Source organism: Oncorhynchus nerka, linkage group LG4, assembly GCF_034236695.1.
Source record: "Oncorhynchus nerka isolate Pitt River linkage group LG4, Oner_Uvic_2.0, whole genome shotgun sequence".
NCBI classification, from domain to species: domain Eukaryota; kingdom Metazoa; phylum Chordata; class Actinopteri; order Salmoniformes; family Salmonidae; genus Oncorhynchus; species Oncorhynchus nerka.
This window is the reverse complement of record NC_088399.1, coordinates 55,306,990-55,332,735: the sequence shown is the minus strand read 5'-3', so window position 1 is coordinate 55,332,735 and position 25,746 is coordinate 55,306,990. Positions and strand designations below refer to the sequence as shown.

Below are 25,746 nucleotides of genomic sequence, written 5' to 3'. Positions count from 1 at the left end.
GAATGCTATAAAGTACATTTAAATACTTGAATTAATTTATTAAAGCACAATTTAAGAATTGTAATATGAACACAAAAAAAACTCAGTGCATGATTAAAATACAAAAAGGTTCATTTTTTTATTGAAAAAAGGTTAAGACTACCTATTACAGTATATTCATACATTTACTGCAGCGGTGAAGCTGGAAGTAGTAGTATGGGCTTTCATAACTTTTCCCTGCACTCTGGATCACAGCGACAATTCAGGACTCTTGACGACCTTTTCACACCAAGCTCACATTTATAATCCCACGCCAGCTCTGTACCAGCTCTAATGCGCCTGAAAAATAAAAAGACAATATGATGAATATACTGAAGTGTATGTTATAATACACATGCTTTAGTCCACCTGGGCATGGGCATTTATTATAGAGCCAAAGGCATGAGCAGAACCCATATTAATCCTGGCTTGGATTCTCAAAAGACCAAGCAATAGATAATATCATAACAGAAGGTCACTAACTTGCTGGCAAAGAAGGCCACCCAGGGGAATCGAAGGTCATGTGTGTCCACAAAAACATTCTGCGCAAACAGGTTTGGTTGGCAGCTATGCTGTAGAGAGAAAAAAAAGGATAAGATGTTGTCACAAATTTTCAATCCCAATAATAACTAAACAACTATTTAAGCTTTGACCAATCCCAGAGGTTTGTAAGACCCTGGGTTTAATAATAATAATAATTAGGCAAAGACTCAGCTTCTGCAAAAGGTTTGTAAGCTTTATTCAGAGAACGTTCTAAAGTCAAAAATGCAAAGACAATAACTTTATAACTCCCACCCCCACCTACTTACACGAGCACAAACAGTAGGTGGGCTGTATCATATCATGTATCTGTATCACGGAGGCCCTCCGCACTGCTAAAGCTAACTCTCTCTCCTCTGCTCTCATCCTTCTAGACCTATCGGCTGCCTTCGATACTGTGAACCATCAGATCCTCCTCTCCACCCTCTCCGAGTTGGGCATCTCCGGCGCGGCCCACGCTTGGATTGCGTCCTACTTGACAGGTCGCTCCTACCAGGTGGCGTGGCGAGAATCTGTCTCCTCACCACGCGCTCTCACCACTGGCGTCCCCCAGGGCTCTGTTCTAGGCCCTCTCCTATTCTCGCTATACACCAAGTCACTTGGCTCTGTCATAACCTCACATGGTCTCTCCTATCATTGCTATGCAGACGACACACAATTAATCTTCTCCTTTCCCCCTTCTGATGACCAGGTGGCGAATCGCATCTCTGCATGTCTGGCAAACATATCAGTGTGGATGACGGATCACCACCTCAAGCTGAACCTCGGCAAGACGGAGCTGCTCTTCCTCCCGGGGAAGGACTGCCCGTTCCATGATCTCGCCATCACGGTTGACAACTCCATTGTGTCCTCCTCCCAGAGCGCGATCCTTGGCGTGATCCTGGACAACACCCTGTCGTTCTCAACTAACATCAAGGTGGTGGCCCGTTCTTGTAGGTTCATGCTCTACAACATCCGCAGAGTACGACCCTGCCTCACACAGGAAGCAGCGCAGGTCCTAATCCAGGCACTTGTCATCTCCCGTCTGGATTACTGCAACTCGCTGTTGGCTGGGCTCCCTGCCTGTGCCATTAAACCCCTACAACTCATCCAGAACGCCGCAGCCCGTCTGGTGTTCAACCTTCCCAAGTTCTCTCACGTCACCCCGCTCCTCCGCTCTCTCCACTGGCTTCCAGTTGAAGCTCGCATCCGCTACAAGACCATGGTGCTTGCCTACGGAGCTGTGAGGGGAACGGCACCTCAGTACCTCCAGGCTCTGATCAGGCCCTACACCCAAACAAGGGCACTGCGTTCATCCACCTCTGGCCTGCTCGCCTCCCTACCACTGAGGAAGTACAGTTCCCGCTCAGCCCAGTCAAAACTGTTCGCTGCTCTGGCCCCCCAATGGTGGAACAAACTCCCTCACGACACCAGGACAGCGGAGTCAATCACCACCTTCCGGAGACACCTGAAACCCCACCTCTTTCAGGAATACCTAGGATAGGATAAAGTAATCCTTCTCACCCCCTCCCCCCTTAAAAGATTTAGATGCACTATTGTAAAGTGGCTGTTCCACTGGATGTCTTAAGGTGAACGCACCAATTTGTAAGTCGCTCTGGATAAGAGCGTCTGCTAAATGACTTAAATGTAAATGGCTGTATCTTTCCCCACGTCCACATTCCTCGTTTATCACTATTCTACCAAGCTGGCAGTTCCATGCCGTTCCCTTCCTCCCTAGATTAGAGGGACCTTGACAGGGCCTCTTTCATGTCATAAGTTTTTCAGAGTTTCAACCGGGTCAGGTCATGTATAGTTCAATTGTCCTCTGTTTTCTCAGTCACACAATTCTCACGCTTAACTTGTCTCAACCAAACCTTATTGGATTTTAGTCTAATAATTACGTTTCAGGGTGGACTTCTTTAGTCATTACTTTAAACATATAAATTCCCTTATCAGATGTATAGTTGGCAGATCTCTGAGAAGTATGGATATAGGTCAAATACAGTCAGGGCATACTATCCAACACACGATACCCTCTGAATATTCCTCCTCGTGACTCACATTGAGGTAACGACCCACATTCCCCTCCAGCTTTGCGTCGATGACGTAGCATGACTCCTCCCCATCAAAGAAATGCCTAGTGGCATTTGAGGCCTCCTTGTCATTTCCCTCTGCTGTACCATCCTGCTGGTCAGAAGATTTGGCGGCAGAGCCCGATTTCTTCGCTGGGTCTATGAAAGAAGTGTCATTTGATTAGTCTGGGAACCAAAAAAACTAACATTTAAAAATAAAAAAAATCCCAAAAGTGGAGAATTCATAGATGTTTCTGTCTAGATTTTTGTCTGTGCTTTACTTTCCTCTACCTTCCTACAGTATTTTGAGAAACCAACATTTATCAAACCAAATAAGAATGAATTCTCTACTGAACCTCAGTAAACTTTTTAGTTTCCTTCCATGTTTATTCTGTATATACTGTTTCCTCTTACCCTCCTGTAGTATTTTGGCATGCCTGCGGGTGACGTAGCTCCTCTCCATAGAGGAGACGTTGTGCCTGAAGTCATCATCAGAGCCGCCATCATCTTCACTGACATCATAATCCTTGTCCTCATAACTGTCCTCATAGTCACTGGGTTCTTCATCATATAAGTTCTTCATACGTAGCGGCTCTTTGTCGTGGTTTCCCTCTTCATCACAGTCATCATCATGTTCACTGTTGTCTTCTTCTATGGGCTCTTCTGAACCTGATGGAGAACAGAGGCCACAACATTACAGAGATGATCAGTTCTGTTTCTCTGCACTTCGTGATCTCTGTGTCCCCACTGGGTATGTGTATTTACAGTTCATGAATCGACATGGAAACCCAGTGTATCTTTTTCACATTCATATAAACATAATACACAAATAGGGTAGATCTGTTGCTATGGCTGCAGGTGAGGCCAGGCTCTGCATGTCTGTACCTGACTCATTGTCGGAGCAGCGGGCCTCACTCTCGTAACCCTCCTTGCTCTCAGCTCCCTCTATGTGGTTCAGGTTGACCATGTACATGTTGCCTTCTGTGCTCAAACTCTTCTTGTTCATGATTATCCCTAAGGGGAGAGATGGCAAAGGAAAAAGTTGTGAGCATTGTGTGGAATATAACAGGAAGAATGAGTAGAAGGAGAGAAGAGGGCAACACTACTAGAGGGCTTGTATTGAGCACTAAAATTATATATATATATATATATATATATATATATATATATATATATATATATATATATATATATATATAGCATTGCAGAATAAGACATAGTGTATGTAATAGGGCTGTCCCCGACAAAAACAAATCTTGGTCGACCAAGAGGTGTCTGTTCTTTTGACCAATTGATTGGTAGAAATGTATAAACATGTTTTTTCCCATATAGACAGCCTATGTGTTTGAATCAAATCAACTATATGCACTGAGCTTGTCTGACGCTTTAGGCAAACTGTTTGATGAAATAATTAAGACACACAAATTACTAGAGGGAGTCCGACCGCAATTGATTTGATTGTGCCGCCTCGCTCAGACTTGCTGCACTGTGTAAGAAAATAGACAGTTAGCACCCGTGGTCTCTCTCCTCCCTGCTGTAGCGACCACCACAGATAATTAAACATGTGACTGAAAAGTTCCAAAATCCCTAATTTGATTAGGGAAAACATGACCTATTCCCCCTCAACCCTTGTATGCATCGCATGCACGCGACCAAAGACCTACTCGCACGGGACTAGCATTACTAGAATGTCCCTTATTCTAAATAACGATTCGGATGGGATTGTCCCCCCCAACCAAACTGCCCCCAGTAATTCTATTTTCTTTCCCCCAATAAATTGACAGTTATGAAGGAAACCTGGAGGTTTTTATTCTTGGCGTGAAGATACAGAATTTCAACATGTCCAGGTGATTAGGCCACACTGATAACTCGAGCTTGGTTCCCAAGTTCCTAAACCATATTTCCTTTAGTGTCGCCATAATATTTGAATTGATGAAGTGTGATACAATCATGAGGATATTTTAGTGATCTGCAGTATGTCCTAAATGCCCTCAAGCATTCAGTCAGCTAAACAGTGCAATTGCACTACGGATGAGAAAGTTAACTCATCATTTCCAAACGTTTAGGTCAGTTGTATGCTGCTGCTTTGCCATCTATTAACAGCAAGGGTTGCATTAAATAGGCTCAATACTTTTTACTGATGCATTTGGCAATATTCAATTTATACGCACAAAACATATAAACAAAATCATTCACTGTGAAAGTTGATAGGCTACATGTTATTCATATATCCCTTATGCGCAGCACTTCGTTCAATTTATCAAATCAGTTACCGTTTTTGTTTTCTAAACAGGATGTGCTTTTAGGCCTACAGCTCGATGGTGGTTATTCAAGGTTGCAATACTAAGCCTACTAAAGTTAATTACATTATTACTATTATAATAATAATAGCATCAAGAAGGAGATCAAGAAAAAGGAGCGCTATTATTATAAATATTTGGTGTAAACACTAAATCAATTAAAAATAATACCAGAGAGGCTGTGCTAACACAAAAAAGTATAAAGTCTTTATTACAGCAAAACAAAGATTAAAAACATTTTTTATCAATTTGTAAAATTGTTTACTTGACATGTTGTTGCATGAGGCTTGGTGCTCACAGAATCAGTAGTCTATTAAACAAAAACAGGCAACAGAAGCAGGATTTATTTCTGTAGATATATTGATGATTTATAAAGCCAGGCACATTTAACAGATTGGCCATTGACTATAGAACTAATTAAGTTGCGGTTTCCTCTCCTCACTTGAGACAATTAAGGCAAGGGCTGTTTTTTCATCTCCTCATTCTGCTGCTGTCGCCACGGCATTGTTCTCAACACCAATATGCTGGTTAACTTTGCTATTATTGATAAGGGAATTATATGCTTAAAGGTAATGATTACAGAACCCCACCCTGAAACATAAATAATGAGTAATTATTAGTTTATGTAACATGTATAATGAAAAATTCAAGTATTAAACGTAAGTCCAACAAGGTTCAGAAGAGACCTGTGAGGGAGAGAAATGTGTGTGCCTAAGAAAATAGAGAACAATTCAACTGTGTTTGACACGACCTGGCTAGAACTCTGAGAAACTTATGATAGGACAGGGAGTCCTTCTCAAGGTTCCTCTAATCTCGGGGGAATGGAGCTGTTGGCTGGGTAGTGATACACAGTGGTGAGAACTCTGGGGAAGGATACAACTCACCTACTGTTCGTGTGTATATATGTGCGTAGGATATCTACTGTTTGTGTGGAAGTATGTGCGTAAGTGGGGAGCAAGTTATAAAATGGATGTCTTTGTATTATGGACTTCAGAACGTTCTCGTGAATAAACCGTACTAACCTTTTGCATAAGCGGAGTCTTTGCCAAATTATTATTAAACCCAGGGTTTTACGAACCTCGGGGATTAGTAAAAGTTTATTGATTGTTAGTTATTATCATTGTGATTGAAAATTCTCGTGACAATTATGCACATAGCAACATAGTAAAGGAAAAGGCACCAATTCAACAGCGCACTGATATGTTTCAGAACCGTGGACAGCGACCGCTATCCAATGAGGGAGAAAGCGCATTTTTGCTACTGCTCGACTAAAGAAATCTTGGTTGACTAACAGCCTATTGACCAGTCGACTAAAGGGGTCTGTGTTGGGTTAAATTAGGTTAGATTACTAGCTCACTCACCAGTGTAGGTGCAGATGAAGGTGCCCTTGGCAATGTCATCCAGGCAGCGGATTCCCCAGCTCTTCCCCACGGTCATAAAGAGCTGTAGCCGCAGCTGAAGGCCATGCTGCACCACCCGATTAGAGCACACCCGTGGGTCACAGCGGCACAGTGCATTGCACTCATATATACTGCAGACAGAAGGAGGTGGTTGATATAGAAATAATAATAATAATAAGGGCTTTTCAGACATTGCTCTTAAAGCATGTCACAAAAACAAATGCAGAGAGAGAGCTTGAGAGGAAGGAGAAATCTGAGACCAACAGTCAAATGGATATTGACTGATTGATGGATCATTTCCATCTCTCAATTAACAGCCTCACCCTGTGGAGAGGCGTTTCTCCAGCCTCTTGTGTGTGTAGCCAGCGTTGACGTCCTCAGGGCCCGCTGGCAACAGGGCTGTGGCCTGGATGGTCAGCTGGTGACAGGAGCATGCAGACCTACATCAACACAATACACATGTCCATAAATGCTTATGTCAAAACAACCTCTACATACCCCAAATATAATCCAATTAAGACATCGCCATTGGGTGAATGGATATAGACGAGCTGTAATTTGACATGTTTAAAAACAATTTTTTTTTTTTTTTTTTTAGATGTGCCACATTAGGGAATTACACCCCTCTTCATTGGCTACTACCTTTAACTCTTGGTACATACTTTGCATTACAGAAATCAAGGAGTATCAAAAACATGGCACCACGATGACACACTAGGGGTTAAAGCAACCACAGAAAAATACCATGACTGAAACTTAAGTCGATCTTAGATCGATTGTCTGAGGGGTCAAGTTAACCTCCCTTTTCATGTAAAACAAAAAATAATGACCATCATGCTTTTAGGGAAAGAGGGATATTTTGTACATATATTAAACTGCTTGTCCAGTCTTTAAAAAAAGGTTAAGGAAATAAGTTGCAGTGATGGAGAACTTTAACCCCTGTGACACACACCTGTCCCTGCAGCCGTCGGTGCAGTCGCAGCCCATCAGAAAGTCTGAACTGGTGTTGATGGAGACCCCACTGGCTGCGACACGCTGCTTGTTGTAGATCACCGAGAGTGGCCGGATGCTGTTGAGCTCGTTGATGCAGGACAACGGCTGGTTCTCTCTGCCCAGCGTCAGGTCTGGGATGTTGATCTTGTAGGGCCGGGGCTGGTGAGTGGTGGTCACAGACACAAAGGGGTCCAGGCAGAACATGTCCAGGAAGAGGAAGTCACAGCGTGTCTGTTGAAGGTAGTCCTGCACAGCAGTCATGTTGCTCAGGCTGAGGCCACACGGCGACCGGTAAAATATGTGGAAATACGTCTGAGAGAGACAGAGGGCCGGAGGAGGAAGGAGGTGAGAAAACCTCAAAAAACAGCACAACTATACCAGAGTTTTGAATAACTACAGGTATGAATCTTGGATGACAACAGAACTATACATTATTTTTCATCTGTTACTATGGAAATGTAGCAATTGCTCTGCTCCAAATTCTCCAGTTAAGAAGAGCACAGCATCAGGCATGACCTAACACCCCTGGAGCTGAGTAATCACTATAGGTAATGGCAGACTTCTGTATCATAAAGTATGATGTTCCAGACAGTCCAGTTAGCTAGGTGCTCACCTTGTTACTGACCAGGGTGAAGTTTCCCCTAGGATCAGCTCCACCTCCCCCAATCCTAACCTGAAGCATTAGAGGGGAAACTGCCCAACTAACCCATGATCAGCATCTAGGGGAAACTTCACCCTACACCCACCTTGTTATTGACCCGGTGGCGGCCCTTCATGCGGCGGAACTCGCAGAGCAGGGGGATGAGCAGCGGGTTGCGTCCACGGTGCTTGGCCTCGACCTTTGACCGGATGCAGTTCAGGCAGGCGGGGCAGCAACGGTGGGGCGTGAAGGTGACCGAACCTTTAGCTGTGATGACAGACGACTCCTTGTCAGTCGTACGATCCTGGCCAAAGGGCCTCCTGACATGACCAGGGAGAAGATGACATAGGTTTGAGGGAGAATGAACGAGGGAGGAAAGGTTGACAGCCGGAAACAAGAATCCAAAAGGTTAAATAAAGAGTACTTATATTGGACCTGTGTCACGGTGTATGTGTCATGATGTGTCACGAGAATCTTCAATCCCAATGATAATAACTGACAATCAATAGCTCTGACCAATCCCCGAGATCTGGAAGACCATGGGTTTAATAAAAATTAGTCAAAGACTCAGCATATGCAAAAAATGCCGCCTTTGGGGCGGCAGGGTAGCCTAGTGTTTAGAGCATTGGACTAGTAACCGAAAGGTTTCATGTTCAAATCCCCGAACTGACAAGGTACCAATCTGTCGTTCTGCCCCTGAACAGGCAGTTAACCCACTGTTCCTAGGCTGTCATTGAAAATAAGAATTTGTTCTTAACTGACTTGCCTAGTTAAATAAAGGTAAAAGTAAAAAGTAAAAAAAGATAGAAGTTTATTCAGAGAACGTTCTAAAGTCCAGTATACAAAGACATCCATTTTATAGCTGCGCACATACTTCCACACAAACATTAGGTATCCTACGCACATACTTCCACCCAAACAGTAGGTGAGTTTCTCTTTATAGTTCTCACCACTGTGTATCACTGCCCAGCCTACAGTTCCATTCCCCGAGATTAGGGAAACCTTGAGAAGTACTCCCTGTCCTCATACGTTTCTCAGAGTTCCTGCCAGGTCGGTTCAAACAGTTGAATCGTTCTTCGGTATTTTCTTAGGCACACACACATTTCTCTCTCTCCCAGTCCAACCTAATTGGACTTCTGTTTAATACTTTAATTATTCCTTATACATGCTACATAAAATATACTCCCTAATGGTTACGTTTCAGGGTAGAATTATTTAATCAGTATCTTTAAAACATATAAATTATTCGACATAGCAAACCACAGATGTTTTGAACAGGTCACAAGGTGAGACTTTTTAAATGAGAAAGGAGTATCCCGTAGCCAGAGAGCATTCGCTATAAATTACCATTCATTTTGGTTCATAAGACGAGGTTCCAATCTCGTTCCTGGTACTTCATAGCACATAAACACCAACTCATCCAATGGCATAAACCAATTGTCAACTCCAGATACTCCCATCTCAAGAAAAACCTCTTGACCCCACTCCTGGACAAGCTCACTGAGGGGAGTAAGCCTCTAGGTCATACACTATCCCAGGATAAGTGCAACATCAGAGATGACTTACAATGGTTCCAGACACTACCACACACATCCCCCAATGCCAAAGGAGGGAGTGACTGGCGCAGAAACATTGTGGAGACAAGTAATTGGTTCCCCATTAATCACACCATCCCTTCACATGGTTTAAGAATAGGTAGACACATTCACATATGAAGACAACGTTCCCTCCTGTCCTCTTCCCTTTCTAATATTCTGCATAGCACCAGGGACATGTGAAAGACAAGCCTGACCTCTCCCCTCTCTGGACCCCAGGTGACTTGAGCCTGATAAGAGAATTTATATGTTTAAAGTAATGACTAAAGAATTCCACCCAGAAACGTATAAGACTATGTGAAATGTTTTAGAATAATAAGACTATATTCCAATAATGTATGTGAGGGACAAGTTAAGAGGGAGAAATGTATGGTTGAGAAAACAGAGGCAGGTAGACTACACATGATAACTCTGAAAAAGCTGACAACAGGAGGGCCCTTTCAAGGGCTCTAACCTAGGGAGGAGACAACGGCGAGAAACTGCCAAGGCTGGTATTAAAGTGATAAAAGTGTGTGTGTGTGTGTGTAGAGGGGGTTATAAAGACTGTTCAAATTTTGGTTGACTTTAGAACGTTCTCTCAATAAAGCTTACGGACCTTTTGCAGAAGCTGAGTCTTTGCCTAATTATTATTAAACCCAGGGTCTTACAAATCTCAGGGATTGGTCAAAGCTTAAATAATTGTTTAGTTATCATCATTGGGATTGAAAATTCTTGTGACAAGCCCCAGCTGAGGGAAGAAGTGCAACTGAGTCCGAAGGGATACATTCTAATAACAAGTATATCACCTAAGCATATTATGCAGATAAGACATCTTAATGATCTGTTACACAACTAATTCTGATTCTTCCGCCACATGGGTTACTGGCCCAACGCTCTAACCCAGGGGGTTAGCGAACACAGCTGATTAATCAAATTGCATTCTAAACTGAAGATCATGATTAGGTGATTATTGGAGTCAGGTGTGTTAGCTGGGTAAAACTGTGACAGCAATCAGGCCCTCGAGGACTGGAATTGCCCACCCCTGCTCTAACCGCTAGGCTACCTTCCACCCTAATAAAATTGAATAATAATGTATGCAGGAAATACATATTCAAGAAATTCGTGCAAGACGCACTTTTGAAAAGAGTACAGAAACAGTATAAACACAAGACAAATTCTACTCACCCTACGGATGCCGACTGTTTACCAGCAGCTGGCTGGCCCTGGCTGACATTGTTGGAAGTGACCTGCGCAGGTATTACTGTTGACGAGGGGTTGACGTGAGGTTTGTTGGCAGCAGCCGTGCTAGTCTGGTGGATTGTAGTAGTAGACGAAACTGCTCCCCCTGGGTGATGGACAAAGAGTGTGCTCGCTAAATAAACACATTGTCCAGATGGCTGATGTAGATGTTCATTCAGACAAACACAAGGCTGTAGATGTGTTCATTATTTATCAACAGGGCACAGAATAAAAAGGAGATAAGACAGACACTTACCACTGTTGGGCCGTGTCACTGTTGGTTTATCCTTTGCCTCCTCAACACGTTTCTTCATGTTGGCCATATGCTCCAGACGCAGAGAGCCTCGGTACACCCATTCCTTATGTTCGTCATCCTGAGAACACCACACAGACACACTTTACCACACAGTGAGACATACAGGAAAAAAGGCTTGGCATTATGTGTGTCAGTGAATAATTAGACTTCAGTTAGGAAAGCATAACCAGAATACTAGGCACAATATACTGCAAGTCAATCACTATCAATTGAATTCATGGTTACAGACTAAGTAGTTGTAGCTTCTCACCTTGAAGATGACGCACAACAAGCTGCAGTCAATCTGCTCTACTTCTGTCCTCCTCTGGGTCCCCTCAAACTCCACGTTGATGGGCTGGCCTGGTCTGTACTGGGCCATAGGCGGGTTGGGATACACCTTAATGTACTCCTTGATGAACTCCCTGTTGACCTCATCCTCTATGTCCTCCCACACCTCCGGCACTGCAGTCGATAGAGAGAGACAGGAGGCTTAGCTTGAGTGAGTCTGTGTGGTATCTGCAAGAATCTCACCAACACCTGCATTGCAGATTAAACTTGTAGCATGACAACGACCCGCGTATGAGTTTTGCTGCTCCGTACAAGCCAATTAATTGAAAAATGGATAACTCAAATTACTTTGGTATATCTTGTTGCACAGGTGGATTCACCCAACTACAGCTGGATCTGAATAAAACATCCTACATTTGGTAGGAGGATCAAACAAGATTGAGCCAAGAAGTATTGAGTATAAGAGAGATTTTAAAAATATATATATATTTAAGTCTGAGGCTGTTCTTACGTGGTCTGCAAACAATGTGAAGATCCGGCAAACCGACATAGGAAGGTGTGCCGTCATCAAAAAAGACCAGGAACCTGAAACACAAGAAGGAGCGCCACAGAGCTTTACTAAGACATTGATGGATCACATTCAGCATGATGTTTACATATAATATCATCCAACCAATCACACATAATACTATCACATATGGCTGCTACGCTGGCTGTTCTACCTGATAAATGTACACTGTCCCTGATTAGAGGGGAACAATTAAGAAATGCAGAGGAACTGGCTTCGAGGTCCAGAGTTGAGTTTGAGGGGTGTAGGCTATATTAAATGGATGTATGTTCCAAAGGTCCACATCAGTGGCTTGTAGGTTATGGTGTAAGCCATGAGATGCTAAACGTGTTTATGTTAATTAATGCTCAATTACTGTGAGACCGGCAATTATTTGCATGACAATCGAAAGGCTGACAAAATGTAATGAACGCCACAGCCCTACTCACACACACGCTCATACCTCATGCGGTTCTTTCGGTTGGGGAGCTCAGCCAGAATGCCAGAGTAGAACCAGGACTGCTCGGCGTCCTTGAACTTGGCCACCACGCGCACACCCACGTACAGCCTCTCCAGTGAAGCAGTCTGGTCAAAGGCTATGTGGTGTCCTGACAGCATGCTTCTCCCTTTCTCGCTAAAGTCCACCTTATACCTGCTTCCATTCTCTGTGGAGCGTCAATGGTTGAGATATAGAGAACATGGAGAAAACAAAGAATTCTGTAAAGGACATGAACTGATATAAAAGCAGATTTATGACTAGATATGTCAAAGTGACTTGAGATAAGAAGAGATTATTGTCCCCATGGGGACATTTTGTTTGCAGCTCTGTGCATACATTACAACACATCAAGCATAGACGAATGGACATATCTATACCATTACAAACAAATACAATGAGAATATAAATAAATCAGTGGTTGTGTGTGTTCTTACCTGATGGTTTGATTTCTGTAATCCTTCCTGAGTGCCAGGTCTTGGTCCTCCTCCTAGCCAGGACCTTCATATCAGTCTTAATCTCCTCCTCTGTGAGGCCGGGAGGTGGCTGAGTGGCAGGGTTTGGTGCATGTGTCGGAGCTTGCGACACGCTGGTCACCACAAATGGAGTGGACGTTTCTGTCAGAGAGCGAGAAGACCACCATGAGAACTAAATATTTTCATTAAAGATATATCACTGACATCAAGTTAAAAGCAATTTAGAGAAGACCAATAATACAAAACAAGGTCAGACATTTGAAGTCCAAAATGCAAAGCACAAGTCACCTTTTCTGGCCTCTTGTTGTTTTAATGGGACAGTGGAACCACTTTTGCTGGCCTCCTGTAATTTTGGTGGGGAAGCTGTAGCACCTTTGCTTGAGTTCTGCTGTTTTGTCGACGCAGAGCAGTCACCTGCTCTGGGCTTTTGTGGTTTCGATGGCACAGAAGGATTTGTTGGGGCAGAAGGTGAGTCTTCCCTGTAAGACACAAGTTGATGCTTGGTTCGGACAGATTCTCTTCTCTTCCTTTCACCTTTTCTCGGCCGTCCACGTTTGCTGGACTCTGGACGTTTTGTTGAGATCTTTTTTGATTTTGATGGAGTATACTCATCGTCGCTGTCTTCTTGTGGACTTGGTGGTTCAGACTCTGACTCAGCAAGGGGAGTTGCTGGGGTATCATTAGAGTTTGAGGCTTCATTTGGGGCAACAGTTACAGTCACAAAAGGGGTGGTCACAGCTGGAGAGGATGGCATGCTCTCCATGTCATCTGCCATGTCATTGTACTAAGGAAGAATGAGAGAAAAGCATGTCAGGAGCATGGCCGAGACCACACACGTAGAAGTGTGTGCATTTACATCCTATCTGGCTAAGTTCTCACATTTTCTGTGTCACTGTCTGTAGCTGGGACTTCTCCAGGAGCCGAATCGGAAGCAGCAACTGAGAAAACGATAGAACGGAGATTAAACAATAAAGCATAACGTATTGAGATTGAAGATCACATCCCATCCCCTCTGTTCCCATTGAAACAACATCTCCCTCAATCCCTTACCTCCGTCTGTGGCCATGGTGTTGTCGTTTCTGTCAGCGTCCCCATCATCAATCTCAATGATGCTTTGCTGGCCCACTCCTTCATCTTCAGAGTCTGTGTCTCTGTACTCCATGCCCAGTTTGCTGTACAGCGCCTTCATAACGGTCTCACACTCCACCACAGACCTGTGAAGAAACAGTCAAGGCAGAGGTTGCGGTCCTGAAGGTAACAGCCCTGTTCCCGCCCTCCCTGGAAGCTTCTTCCCCACATTCTGCCGCACGTTTCTTTACCTCTACGCACATATTTTTATGGTCACCCTGCCTTCACATTTCTCACTCAATCATGAATTATAATTCTTAAAGATTTACTGGTGAAACATCCACACAGCATCTGCATGTGTCGTGGCAGAATCAGAATCCTTTAGGTAACATTTATAAATAAGATGTTTTATTAATTTTCATAAGCATGCTTATGTGGGTAAAGTTACTTGGGCCCAGAGAGGGGAGAGGTCGGGTTAGTCTTATCTGTGAATGTGTCTAACTATTCCTAAACCATGTGAAGGGATGGTGTGATTAATGGGGAACCAGTTAGGTTGGCTCCACAATGGCTGTGTGCCAGTCACGTCTCTCTGTAAGCTTGTCCAGGAGGGGGTGTAATTGCTATATGCCATTGGATGAGGTAATGTTTGGTTCTAAGTGGTACCAAGAACGAGATAAGAGCTTCGGTTTAGGAGACCAAACTGAACGATAATTTATAGCTAATGCTATAGCTAATGCTATAAATTATGGGATACTCTTTTTTCTGGTAAAATGTTCCTTGTATAATGTTCCTTGTATAATGTTCCTAAGACCTGTTATTCGTCATGTGAGTTTTGATGGGTGTGTCTTGACTATAAATGATACTAAGGACTTTTGTAAGCACTCTCAGAGAATTCATTTATAGACACTGAATTGATCTGAGAGTCACAGGGCTATGGTGAAGCTCATATAATTAAAGATGGACTTTATGACAACTCTGACTTGTGTGTGGTTTGCCCTCATGATTTGGTAATACAGGAAATTTCCACGACACATGCCAACCATTTGATCTCAAATCAGTTTCATGGGAATATACACTTAGATCTTCCTGAGTTATGTAGTGTTGTTTTGAAGTACAGTATTGTTTAGAATGATTATGTACAGTGAGCTAATTTTAGAGCAGAGGGCTGTAGCCTTTTTGGGGTAGGGGGCAGCATTTTCATTTGTGGATGAATAGCGTGCCCAGAGTGAACTGCCTCCTACTCTGTCCCAGATGCTAATATATGCATATTATTATTATTAGTATTGGATAGAAAACACTGAAGTTTCTAAAACTGTTTGTATGATGTGTGTGAGTATAACAGAACTCATACGGCAGGCGAAAACCTGAGAAAAATCCAAACAGGAAGTGGGACATCTGAGGTTTGTAGTTTTTCAAAGCTTGGCCTACCAAATACACATTGAGATATGGATAAAGTTGCACTTCCTACGGCTTCCACTAGATGTCAACCGTCTTTAGAAACTTGAATGAGGATTCTACTGTAAAGGACGGGCTCATGAGACCTCTGAGTCAGTGGTCTGGCAGAGTGCCTTGGTCTCATGACGCGCGCTCCCGACAGAGTTACCTCTCGTTCCAGTGCTTTTCTGAAGACAAAGGAATTCTCCGGTTGGAACATTATTGATGTTTTATGTTAAAAACGATGTAACGGAGTTTTTGTCTCATGAAGATGGATTACTGGGCTGAACATGCTAACAACAAGTGGCTATTTGGACATAAATGACGAACTTTATGGAACAAATCAGTCATTTATTGTCGACCTGGGATTCCTGGGAGTGCCTTCTGATGAAGATCAAAGGTAAGTGAATATTTATGGTGTTGTTTCTAACTTTGTTGACTCCAAAATGGCTGTTTTGGGTTCTGAGCGCCGTTCTCAGATGATGCTTTTTCCGTAAAGTTTTTAAAAAATCTGACACAGCTGTTGCATTAAGGAGAAGTCTATCTTTAATTCTGTGAATAACACTTGTATCTTTATTCGATGTTTATTATGAGTGTTTCTGCAAAATCACCGGATGTTTTGGAATCAAAACATTACTGCACGTAAGTCGCCAATATAAACTGAGATTTCTGGATGTAAATATGCACATTATCGAACAAAACATACATGTATTGTGTGACATGATGTCCTATGAGTGTCATCTGATGAAGATCATCAAAGGTTAGTGGTTAATTTAATCTGTATTTCTGCTTTTTGTGACTCCTATCTTTGGCTGGAAAAATGGCTGTGTTTTTTCGACTTGGCTATGACCTAACAATCATATGTGGTGCTTTCGCTGTAAAGCATTTTTTAAATTGGACATGATGGGTAGATTAATAAGATGTTTATCTTTCATTTGCTGTATTGGACTTGTTAATTGTGTGAAAGTTAGATATTTCAAAAAAATATTTTTGTATTTCGGGCGCTGCCTTTTCAGCAGAATGTTGTAGAGGGGTTCCCCTGCGCTAGAAAGGTTAACAAACTGTAGCATACCTGTGTTGTTTCAATCAAAGCACATATTTTGCCTAGTGCTTAGTGCTGTTGAGTTGTCCGCATGAGGGAAGTGAGGTTGTTTTTGTCTTACAGTAACGTTATACTATGCTATTATAGTCGGTTCTGTGTAGAATCGATCATTATGTGATCTTGCAGACATTGATTTAGATTTGATCTTTTTATTTTATTTTTTATTGTCAGAGTAGCCTGTTCTCTGGGCAGCCGAATGAGTAGAGCAGAGACTGTGTATAAAGTAGAGAATCCTACACATGCACAGAAGCTTCGGATCTTTAGCTACCGGGAAGAGGCTTCCGAAGAATTCGGAACTGCAGCCTTTGGAATGTCAACAGTCAAATCAGTGCACAACAAATCCACAGCCACGAGTCCAATAGCACTGCTGCAGACAACAGTCTCACATGTATATGCTACAGTGGAGGCTCCTCAGAGGAGTAAAGGGAGGATCATCCTACTCAGTGAATTTCTAAAAAATGAAAAGTGAAATATTAAAAATGTATCCTTTTTAGATAAAACTATTCACGTCATCAAATAACTGATTGAAACACTGTTAGGAATAATGACAAAACAATATCCCCATTTTAAATAGAACTGTAACTAAGTAAACTTATACTCTGTTTTATTATATCTGATTAACAATATGAATTCATAAGTGAGGGATTGTGGAGCCTGAAAAAGGGGGTAATTAAATAAAAATAAATACCATTCCAGCCAGGTTGGAGAAGATTGGACGTGTTTTTTTTAAGTAAGCAGAAAGGGGTCATTAACCTATGGCTGAACCGACTCAACTTAGCTCTGGGATGTTTAGATAAGGCAGTGTGTGTTTCCTTAGGTTTTCCATTAGCTGGAACTGTCTGCTGAATGGTGATGGATGAAAACTTCAGAAGGTTTATCTCGAATGAACTTTTGAACTGTTGGGAGAAATAATATTTTATAACCTATGACGTCATATTTTGTATATAAACTGTTGTTCGTGGTTACATGGCAGCGCGCTCCGAGAATAAATACTATTATCTATTTTTGATAAGACTGGTCTCTGTCTATTTTATGCAAATAAGAATCTTACAAATTCTCTGCAGTGCATAAAATGTGGTGAGTAGTTGACTAGCCAATAGTTTAACAGGTTAACAAAATCATTTATTTATTATTTTATTTCACTTACTAGCTAATTTAGCCTACTCAAACAGAGAGGAATGATATTTATGTTGGCTAGCTGGCTAAGGCTATCCAACACAAACTGAGTCAAGGTAAGCTTTTGGTTTTATAGTACTATGGCACTGGTAATTTTCCACAACTGTCCAGTACCCTCCTCACACACCACACAGTAGTGATTTATTACTGGCTCCTAAAGACCCAGCCAGGCTGAATTCTTGTTCCATCTGTTGAGGCTCTTAACCTCTTAAGTCGACCCTCTACTTTTTTGAACATTCTGTTAAAAATCGCGCAACATTTCAGCGCCCTGCTACTCATGCCAGGAATATAGTATATGCATTTGCTTAGTCTGTGTGGATAGAAAACACTCAGACGTTTATAAAACTGGTTAAATCACTGCTGTGGCTTTACCAGAACGGCATTTACATCGAAAAGCACAGGAAAAACTGATCACTGAAAATGGGAAAATATATCCATGCGCTACTTGAACCCATTGATAAAGGTGAACCACAATTAATTGACTGAGGTTGCAGTACCTACAGCTTCCACACGGTGTCTAGAGTCTTGTCATTTCCCTTCGAGGTTTTTCTTGGTCAAACACATACAGGGCACTGTATCTCCTCAGGTCTAGGACCGGATATTTTCGTTGAGTTTCTAGCCGGACATTTTTCCAGACGGACAGCTAATGATCTTTACATCGCCTCCTGATGAATTTTATCGCTTATTAACGTTTACTAATACCTAAAGTTGCATTACAAACGTATTTCGAAGTGTTTTGTGAAAGTTTATCGTCGACTTTTTGAATTTTAAAAAATGACGTTACGTTTTGAAACAATGTTTTTTTTGTTTATCACACAGTCTACATATAACGATATCTAGGCTTTATATGGACCGATTTAATCGAAATAAAGACCCAAATAGTGTTTATGGGACATCTAGGAGTGCCAACAAAGAAGATGGTGAAAGGTAATGAATGTTTTCTATTTTATTGTGCGGTTTGTGTAACGCCAAAATGCTAATTATTTTGTTTACGTCCCCTGTGGGTCTTTTGGGGTGTTACATGCTATCAGATAATAGCTTCTCATGCTTTCGCCGAAAAGCATTTTAAAAATCTGACTTGTTGCCTGGATTCACAATGAGTGTAGCTTTAATTCGATACCCTGCATGTGTATTTTAATGAACTTTTGAGTTTTAACTAATACTATTAGCATTTAGCGTAGCGCATTTGCATTTCCAGAGCTCTAGTTGGGACGCAAGCGTCCCGAGTAGAAGCAAGAGGTTAAAATCTTATCACTCCCCTTAGACCCATAGACAGTGAGAACTGGTGAGAACCTGTTCTTGTTTGTTCAATGCTTTAAGAAAGTGGAACCAAGTACCTTAAAAAAAAAATATATTTAACCTTTATTTAACTGGGCGAGTCAGTTAAGAACAAATCCTTATTTACAATGGCGGCCTACCCCGGCCAAACGTGGACGACACTGGGCCAATGTGAGTCCCATAGGGTGGCGCACAAATCACAGCCGGATGTGATACATCCTGGATTCGACCCAGAGACTGTAGTGACGCCTCTTCCTCATGTAACTTTTGAGAGGAGCAAAACTTCTCTCCTGACCCTTATGCCACAACATTTGTACAATCAAAATAAAATATCTACATTTGTAATTTTGATCTGTCGCTCTGTAAACATACCTGGGCGAAAATAAATAATAGCAAGGAAGCATGGGCTTGGATCACAGCATGACGACAGACGTCGTTAGCAACGGAATAATTATACACAGACAGACAAAGTAGGCCTACTAAACGATGCCAAGTAGACAGACAAAATCAACCATATCGCCCCAGCAAAGTAGACAGAAAATAGGTATATTGAACAACAACGACCAGCTACGGATTCTGATTCATACATGATGTTTGGAGAAGGGGAGACTTGTGCCATGTAACGAGTGACTGAATGCGAGTGAATGAATTATTCCTATCACAGATAATTACAACACCGTTACAATACTTGTTTTGTCCGAGTACTCGGCACACCCCCAGTATTCAATCTGCAGATACATTTTTTATTTATTTTTTGAATCCAATAGAAACTCTCGTTTGCAGCTGTTTTGACTAATGATTACACCCTAGATCAGCTAGATGTACGAAAGAGTGTGCATAGCGGTATTGAATGTCACTGTCTGTCACCTTTATTACTCCAATTTGTCTCTCTCTCTGACCTGTGCACCTACGTTATAAACTTTCATTCGTAGGCTGGGTATAGGGAAAACTAGAGTATCATGTAGTAGCCTAAACCTTTCAATGTTACATTGAGCTGGGTTAATGTAATATGAATGACAGTCATCCAATAAGCTGCAATAAAAATAAGATGCAAGCATTGCAGACCAAGAAAACAAAACTTATAGGCTGATCCCAGATCTGTTTGTGCTCTTACCAATGCCACATCTCACGGTCAAGTCAAACATTTCTATATGGCATGAGAAACTGACAAGAAGTCGACATGACAGCAGATCTGGGACCAGGCTAAAACACTTAAGCCAACAGGCTGAAAAACACTCACTCGCAGGCAGTGTTGAAAAGGGTGCGGGTGCAGAGGGCCTGCTTTTCCTTCCGCTGCACTAGGTTCTGCATCTGGGCCAGCTGGGTCCTCCTGAGTTTCACCAAGTCTTGATTCTCCACCTCCTCCTGTATCCAGCCCTGAAGCTCCGCCACGGTCATCTCCATCTCATCATCCCCACTCTCCATCACTTGGGAGACTATGACACCTATCTAATGGGTGCTCTCAGGTTTTCAACAGTAGGTCTGTGTTCTGGTCCTGTTGACAAAACATTGTCAATGTCCTTCCACTTTTCTAAGAGCTCATAACATTTAACTCCAGGCCATGCTTTCATTATTTGTTTAGATATTAAAATTGGCGTTGTAAATGTAAACATTGAGCCATTTGACTTAACAACAAACCGTCAATCGCCCAACAAATCAACACATTTGGCACGTGAACTGTTACACGGTTGTTGATAAAACACCACAATGCCTTTCATTAGTTCAAAGAGGTATTAAGTGTAAGCTATTAACAAACGAATTCTTATTTTTACTGTAATGAAAAGGTCCAAACTGCACAACGACGGCAAAGAAAGTGAATGTTGAGGTAACGTTAGAGAAAGTGAATGTTATGAGGTAACGTTAGCGAGCTAACGTTAGCGTAGTCTGATTAAGCAGGTTGTGAAATAATCTATTATTCGTATACAAATTAACGCGAAGTGTGTATTACAGCCTGATTAATCAGATAGACGCTAACGTATCTTGCTTGATTAATCAGATTGAAGTTGGCGGATCTGATGCGACAGTTAGTAACGCTAGCTAGTTTAGATAAATTAAACCCAATTCGATATTTAGCTAGCGTTAGTATTACGAGTACTATGCTAGCTAATCCAAATGTCTTAATGGTAACTATAAACTAGTAAAGCTAGCTACATATCTAACTAATTATGGCTGAATAACTCAATTTCTTCGGTTAACCAAATTGTGTTGCAAAAAACATGTCTTTTCTCACCTGAAGCTTCCCGCAAAAACATTCACTGTCCACTTCCGCGGACGACGTTAGCCCAGTCAGCTAGCTAAATGAACGTTAGCTTTAGCCAGTCAGCTAGCTAAGTGATTGTTAGCTTTAGCCAGTCAGCTAGCGAAGTGAACGTTAGCTCTAGCAACCAAGGCAAGGGGGAGGGTATGTCACAGTGTTCCGTTTTAGCCTATTTTTTTCAACACGCTGCAGTTCTTAGACCTTTGTGTTTTAAACGCAGGTAGTATATAACGTTAGCTTTGTCCAATTTCCCATGCATACTCTGTGTTTGGTCGAAGTAAAATCACCAGGTGTGCAGGCTAAATAACTATTAATACACCCACCGCCATGATGAATTGGAAGACGCTTGCAAACTGGGCAGTGGATGGTAACATTACCCCCGTGTGCTCTCCTACGATGGCGCCATGATGAATTGGAAGACGCTTGCAAACTGGGCAGTGGGTGGTAACGTTATAATCCCCGGTGTATTCTCCTACGATGGATATACATGTGCACTGCAGACAGAGTGTAGAATGCGTTGCTAGAGCAAAGATCTACTGTAATATATTTGCTTAAATGTATCGAGTTAATAGTGATGAGTCGGCTCTAAGAGCTGGCTCGCATATCAGAAGAGCCAAATGTATTTATAAAAATATAAAATCATTAAGATATTAATAATCAAAAGATGTAAATGAGTAGAATTAACTCATTCAAATAACGACAAAGGAAATAAAATAATATAGGCCTTAATGCTCAAGCACACATTCGTTCACACACTTAGCAGCCGAGGAGAGAGAGGAAGGACAACTGTGAAGACAACAGCTGGAAAATGAGTCGGAAGCACAGTAGCATGTTAAAGCATAGTGTAGAACTTGCCAAAACAAAATCTCATATAAAGTCGGTTATACGCACAACCTACATCGGCATATGTGCACCCAACTGTGAAGCTAACTGTGAAGCTAGCTGTAGCAGAGTTTCAAGAAACTAGCGGGCCTGCTAGTGATAGTGATGGAGCCAGCACCTCCACACATGGAGATGTATCCATCCAGTCAAGTAGGCCTACTCCGCGACCAACAGCAGCGCAGTCTTCTATGGACCAGTTTATGCCAAAGTCTATGTCTGTATCAAAACAAGACCAAATTGATATTGCATTGGCTAAAATGATTACCACCGATTTCCAGCCATTTTTGATCGTGGAGGACAGAGGTTTTAGAAATTATAGTTTCTCTTTATGGGGTAATACCCCCTGGTGTTTGGAGTTGTGGAAATAAAGAGAGAAATAGAGGTGAAAGATGATAAGGAGACACTGTGCCCTCTTAGGTCAAATAAAAGGAACTGGAAAGGAAAGGGGAGACAGAGCAAGGTGCAGGAAGGAAACCAGAAAAGTTTAACTGTTATGAAAGATTATGTGGAAATAGGAAGACAAGTGTGAATGGTTTTGGTAACATGGGTTATCAATAATAGTGATATTTGATGCGATATACTGGAATAAGACATTAAGTAATCTGTATTATCCAGTAATACATTTGCAGACATTATAGTATTGATTCTAATACAAGGTGTTAAGTGCCGTGACTAATTAAATATTGTCCGGGGAAGTGGATAGCCCTACCTTGGAAAATACTTAATAGAAGGATTGGATTATAGAAGGGAGGGGTAAAATAATTAGCAAAGAGGTTACTAAACCTAAAATGAACTTTCAAATGTTTTAGTTAGTTTATGAACATTGTAATGGTTGGCAAAACAATCAGAGACAACCACAGGGCCCTGTGAACCCATGGGTGGGGCCTAATCAGGGATACTAGGGATGCCCAGAGAATCCTACAGGGGAGGGTCAGTTTTCAATGATATCCACGAGAGCTGATCAAGAACTTATGCTGCAGGTTCAAATAGAGAACAGAGGCACACCCATGATGATAGATACTGGAGCCACTTACACATGTGTACATCCAAATTATGCCTCTCATCTCCCCATGTCTGGCAAATATGCCAAAACTATAGGATTCTCAGGATAAACACAGTTAATTCCAGTGATGGCCCAGTTCGTTTAACAGCTGATGGCAGATCAGCAATACTCCCTATTCTAGTGTCAGAACAAACTCTGATTAATTTAAGGGAAGAGATGTAGACTAGTGAAGGTAACAAAAGACAGTCATTTGGAGAATAAGAATTTCAAATTGGAATTGATTAAGAATTGGCTGATGTATTTTCTACATTAGGCACATTACAGGTTCATCTTAAAATAATAGATGTTTACTGAGTGTGAAGCAGTGGTTAGTGATAACAAATATAGTCATTGATAAGGAGGATTGATTGTAAACATGATGAGCATTGACAGTATGTGAATAGTAATATGTTATTAGTACATTTTAGTAATTTGATAGGCTGAAGTTTCAATACAAGGTTAAAGGATGAGTAGAGGGATTGAACCTTGAGATTGGAAAAACGATTAGCTGCGGTTGAAAGCAAGCAGGTAGTGGGAAGAGAGTAATAGGATACGGCGCCTGTCAAATTTGATTGATTGCTGACCTTATGACCTGATGACCTGTACAGAATATGTGCCCCCGCCCCGCCCCCCCTGTTCGTGTGGTCATGTGTTAGAGGGTGTTTGAACTTTTGGGGCCCATGCCCCCCCTACACCCCCCAGTTTTATCTCCCTTATGGTTGTTATCTATGAAGCAGGAATGTCTGGGGCTATAGATAGCGCTGGGGCCTCAGCATTATAAATGTCCAGAACAAGGCTTTCGAAACCCAGAACCGTAAACCCTATTTTTTAAACATGGATTTTGCGATCAGTGGCAAAGCTGTGATGACTGTAGCCTCGGAGGCAGGACCGCGTCTGAAACATCGAGAAAGGGCAAAGTATACAGCCGCAATATACGATGCACCAAAAAAGCGTTTTTAAACGTGTATAGAACCCAGATACCGCCCCAACGGCGCTGAAAGATGAAGTGTTGATGTCTAATGGACAGCATTGGGGGCATCTGTTTGATTACTTGGCCTGTAGCGTGAAACTCTATACGTTAGCCGAAGGAGAAGAATATACAGACCAGAAATTAGGCGTGACTTATGATGTTGAAGACTGGACGGTTTTTCGACAGGTTTTGTGTCCCGAACTGAGCCGTATCACCAAGGGTTACAGCTTGTTCACAGGCTACGAGACCCGTTGGGAAGGTACCCCCGGACACCTCAGGAAGAGTATTTCACAGAGTTAAATTACAACGTATAAATGGACGGCCTTGCGGGTGCGTGGAATTTTACGTCAGCACCGCGGAAATCCGAAACCAAAACATCAGGGCTGGCGGTTCGGACGGGGATTTCCGGCTTTGAATGCTTATACCCCTTAAAAGCTGGCCTTTAATGGAATTGCAAATGTTGGAGCTGTTGGACTCTCTGTTTGTACAGAGCCAAAAGCGCCAGAGCATTGTACGGATAAAGAAGTGCATAATATATACGAATCCTGAGGATTACGACTCAAAGCAACCCCAAGAAGATACAACGTCAGGAGAGGCAGCCCCCAAAGAAAGCGAGGTAAGCTGTGTTGTTAACCCCGCCCATATACCCCGAGGGTTGGTTCAAGAATAAAAAGGCTGGTTCTTAAAACCTACAGTTCTTAACCTACGCATTGACCATGGATATTCCTAACGCATACCCGAACTCCGAAACGGCCTGGGCTCCCGACACTAAGGATTGTATGCCTCGCAGCCCTCCATTCTACTCCCCTGGCAAGACCCTCGACACCCCCTACCTGTACACAACCTGAGGACGTGTTTGATGGGGTGGTCAGTACTATTTTTGTTGACACAATCAAGGCCTCAGTAGCCGCACTTTTAGACGTGGTGATTGGAGAATATATACGAGAAAAATGCATCGGTTGTGAGATTAATCACCCCAGCCAGCGAAGGCACCCCTGCCTATACGATCCCCCAAGATACTACTTCTTCAACAATTTTGAGGCGCTGGTGAAAAGACTTTGGTCCCGCCGGTTTATACCATCGCTGGTCAGAGCCCTGGAGGCTATGGGCCTTGTGCCGTCTATCCCCAGAGTTTACGGGGTAACCGAAGCGTTCCTACACGAGCTGAAGGAGGCGATTCACATACACCAGAAACTCAAAGAAATCCGACACACCCTGGTGGAGGATAACAAATACAGGGAGGCTGTGGTGTCGGATGTGTCAATAAACCCCAAGAGCCCGAGTGACATTTTTGTTATTTAGATGTAGAGCAATGGGTAACTATATGTATACGATGTTAGATAGAATAAATACATTTTTTCTTTTGAGAGAACTTACAAGTGTTATGCATCAAATTATTGAAAATAAAGTGAACAATGTCTCGTTCTACAAAACCCCCAATTCCGGGGCTAATGTAGAGCGTGTTTTGAAAATGGACCAAATCATGACTCATGTACGCCATGCTGGCGAGGTTCTACAATGGACACAAATGGTAACCCGGCTTGGTGGTGATTCTGAAGAACTAGAAACAACCTTGTCTAAGATTTTACTTTATTTGTTTGAAACACCCTTTAATTGTACCATGTATCATATTTGTTGTTTATATACTTTTATAGCGGATGTGTCTGTTGTAAAAATTCA

The 25,746-nt window shown here is 42.2% G+C and overlaps 1 protein-coding gene across 2 annotated transcripts; it reads right to left on the bottom strand.

The window, feature by feature from the left end:
* Positions 1-93: 93 nt before the first annotated feature.
* LOC115128219 (histone-lysine N-methyltransferase SETDB1-B-like) lies at positions 94-21,607 on the bottom strand. 2 transcript variants are annotated; one of them, XM_029657881.2, is made up of 20 exons: positions 21,496-21,607; positions 20,156-20,410; positions 13,908-14,071; positions 13,737-13,795; positions 13,146-13,641; positions 12,819-12,998; positions 12,349-12,550; positions 11,850-11,923; positions 11,322-11,512; positions 11,012-11,129; positions 10,702-10,861; positions 8,049-8,262; positions 7,262-7,614; positions 6,633-6,749; positions 6,271-6,440; positions 3,495-3,623; positions 3,024-3,278; positions 2,599-2,768; positions 502-590; positions 94-318 (listed from the first exon to the last, which is right to left on the bottom strand). In XM_029657881.2, the coding sequence occupies exons 2-20, from the start codon at positions 20,338-20,340 to the stop codon at positions 204-206; spliced, it is 3,441 nt and encodes a 1,146-aa protein (XP_029513741.2). In that variant the 5' UTR covers positions 20,341-20,410; positions 21,496-21,607; the 3' UTR covers positions 94-203. The 2 variants fall into 2 exon arrangements, with proteins under 2 accessions (XP_029513741.2, XP_029513742.2); XM_029657882.2 differs by lacking the exon at positions 21,496-21,607 and adding an exon at positions 21,146-21,477.
* Positions 21,608-25,746: the final 4,139 nt, after the last annotated feature.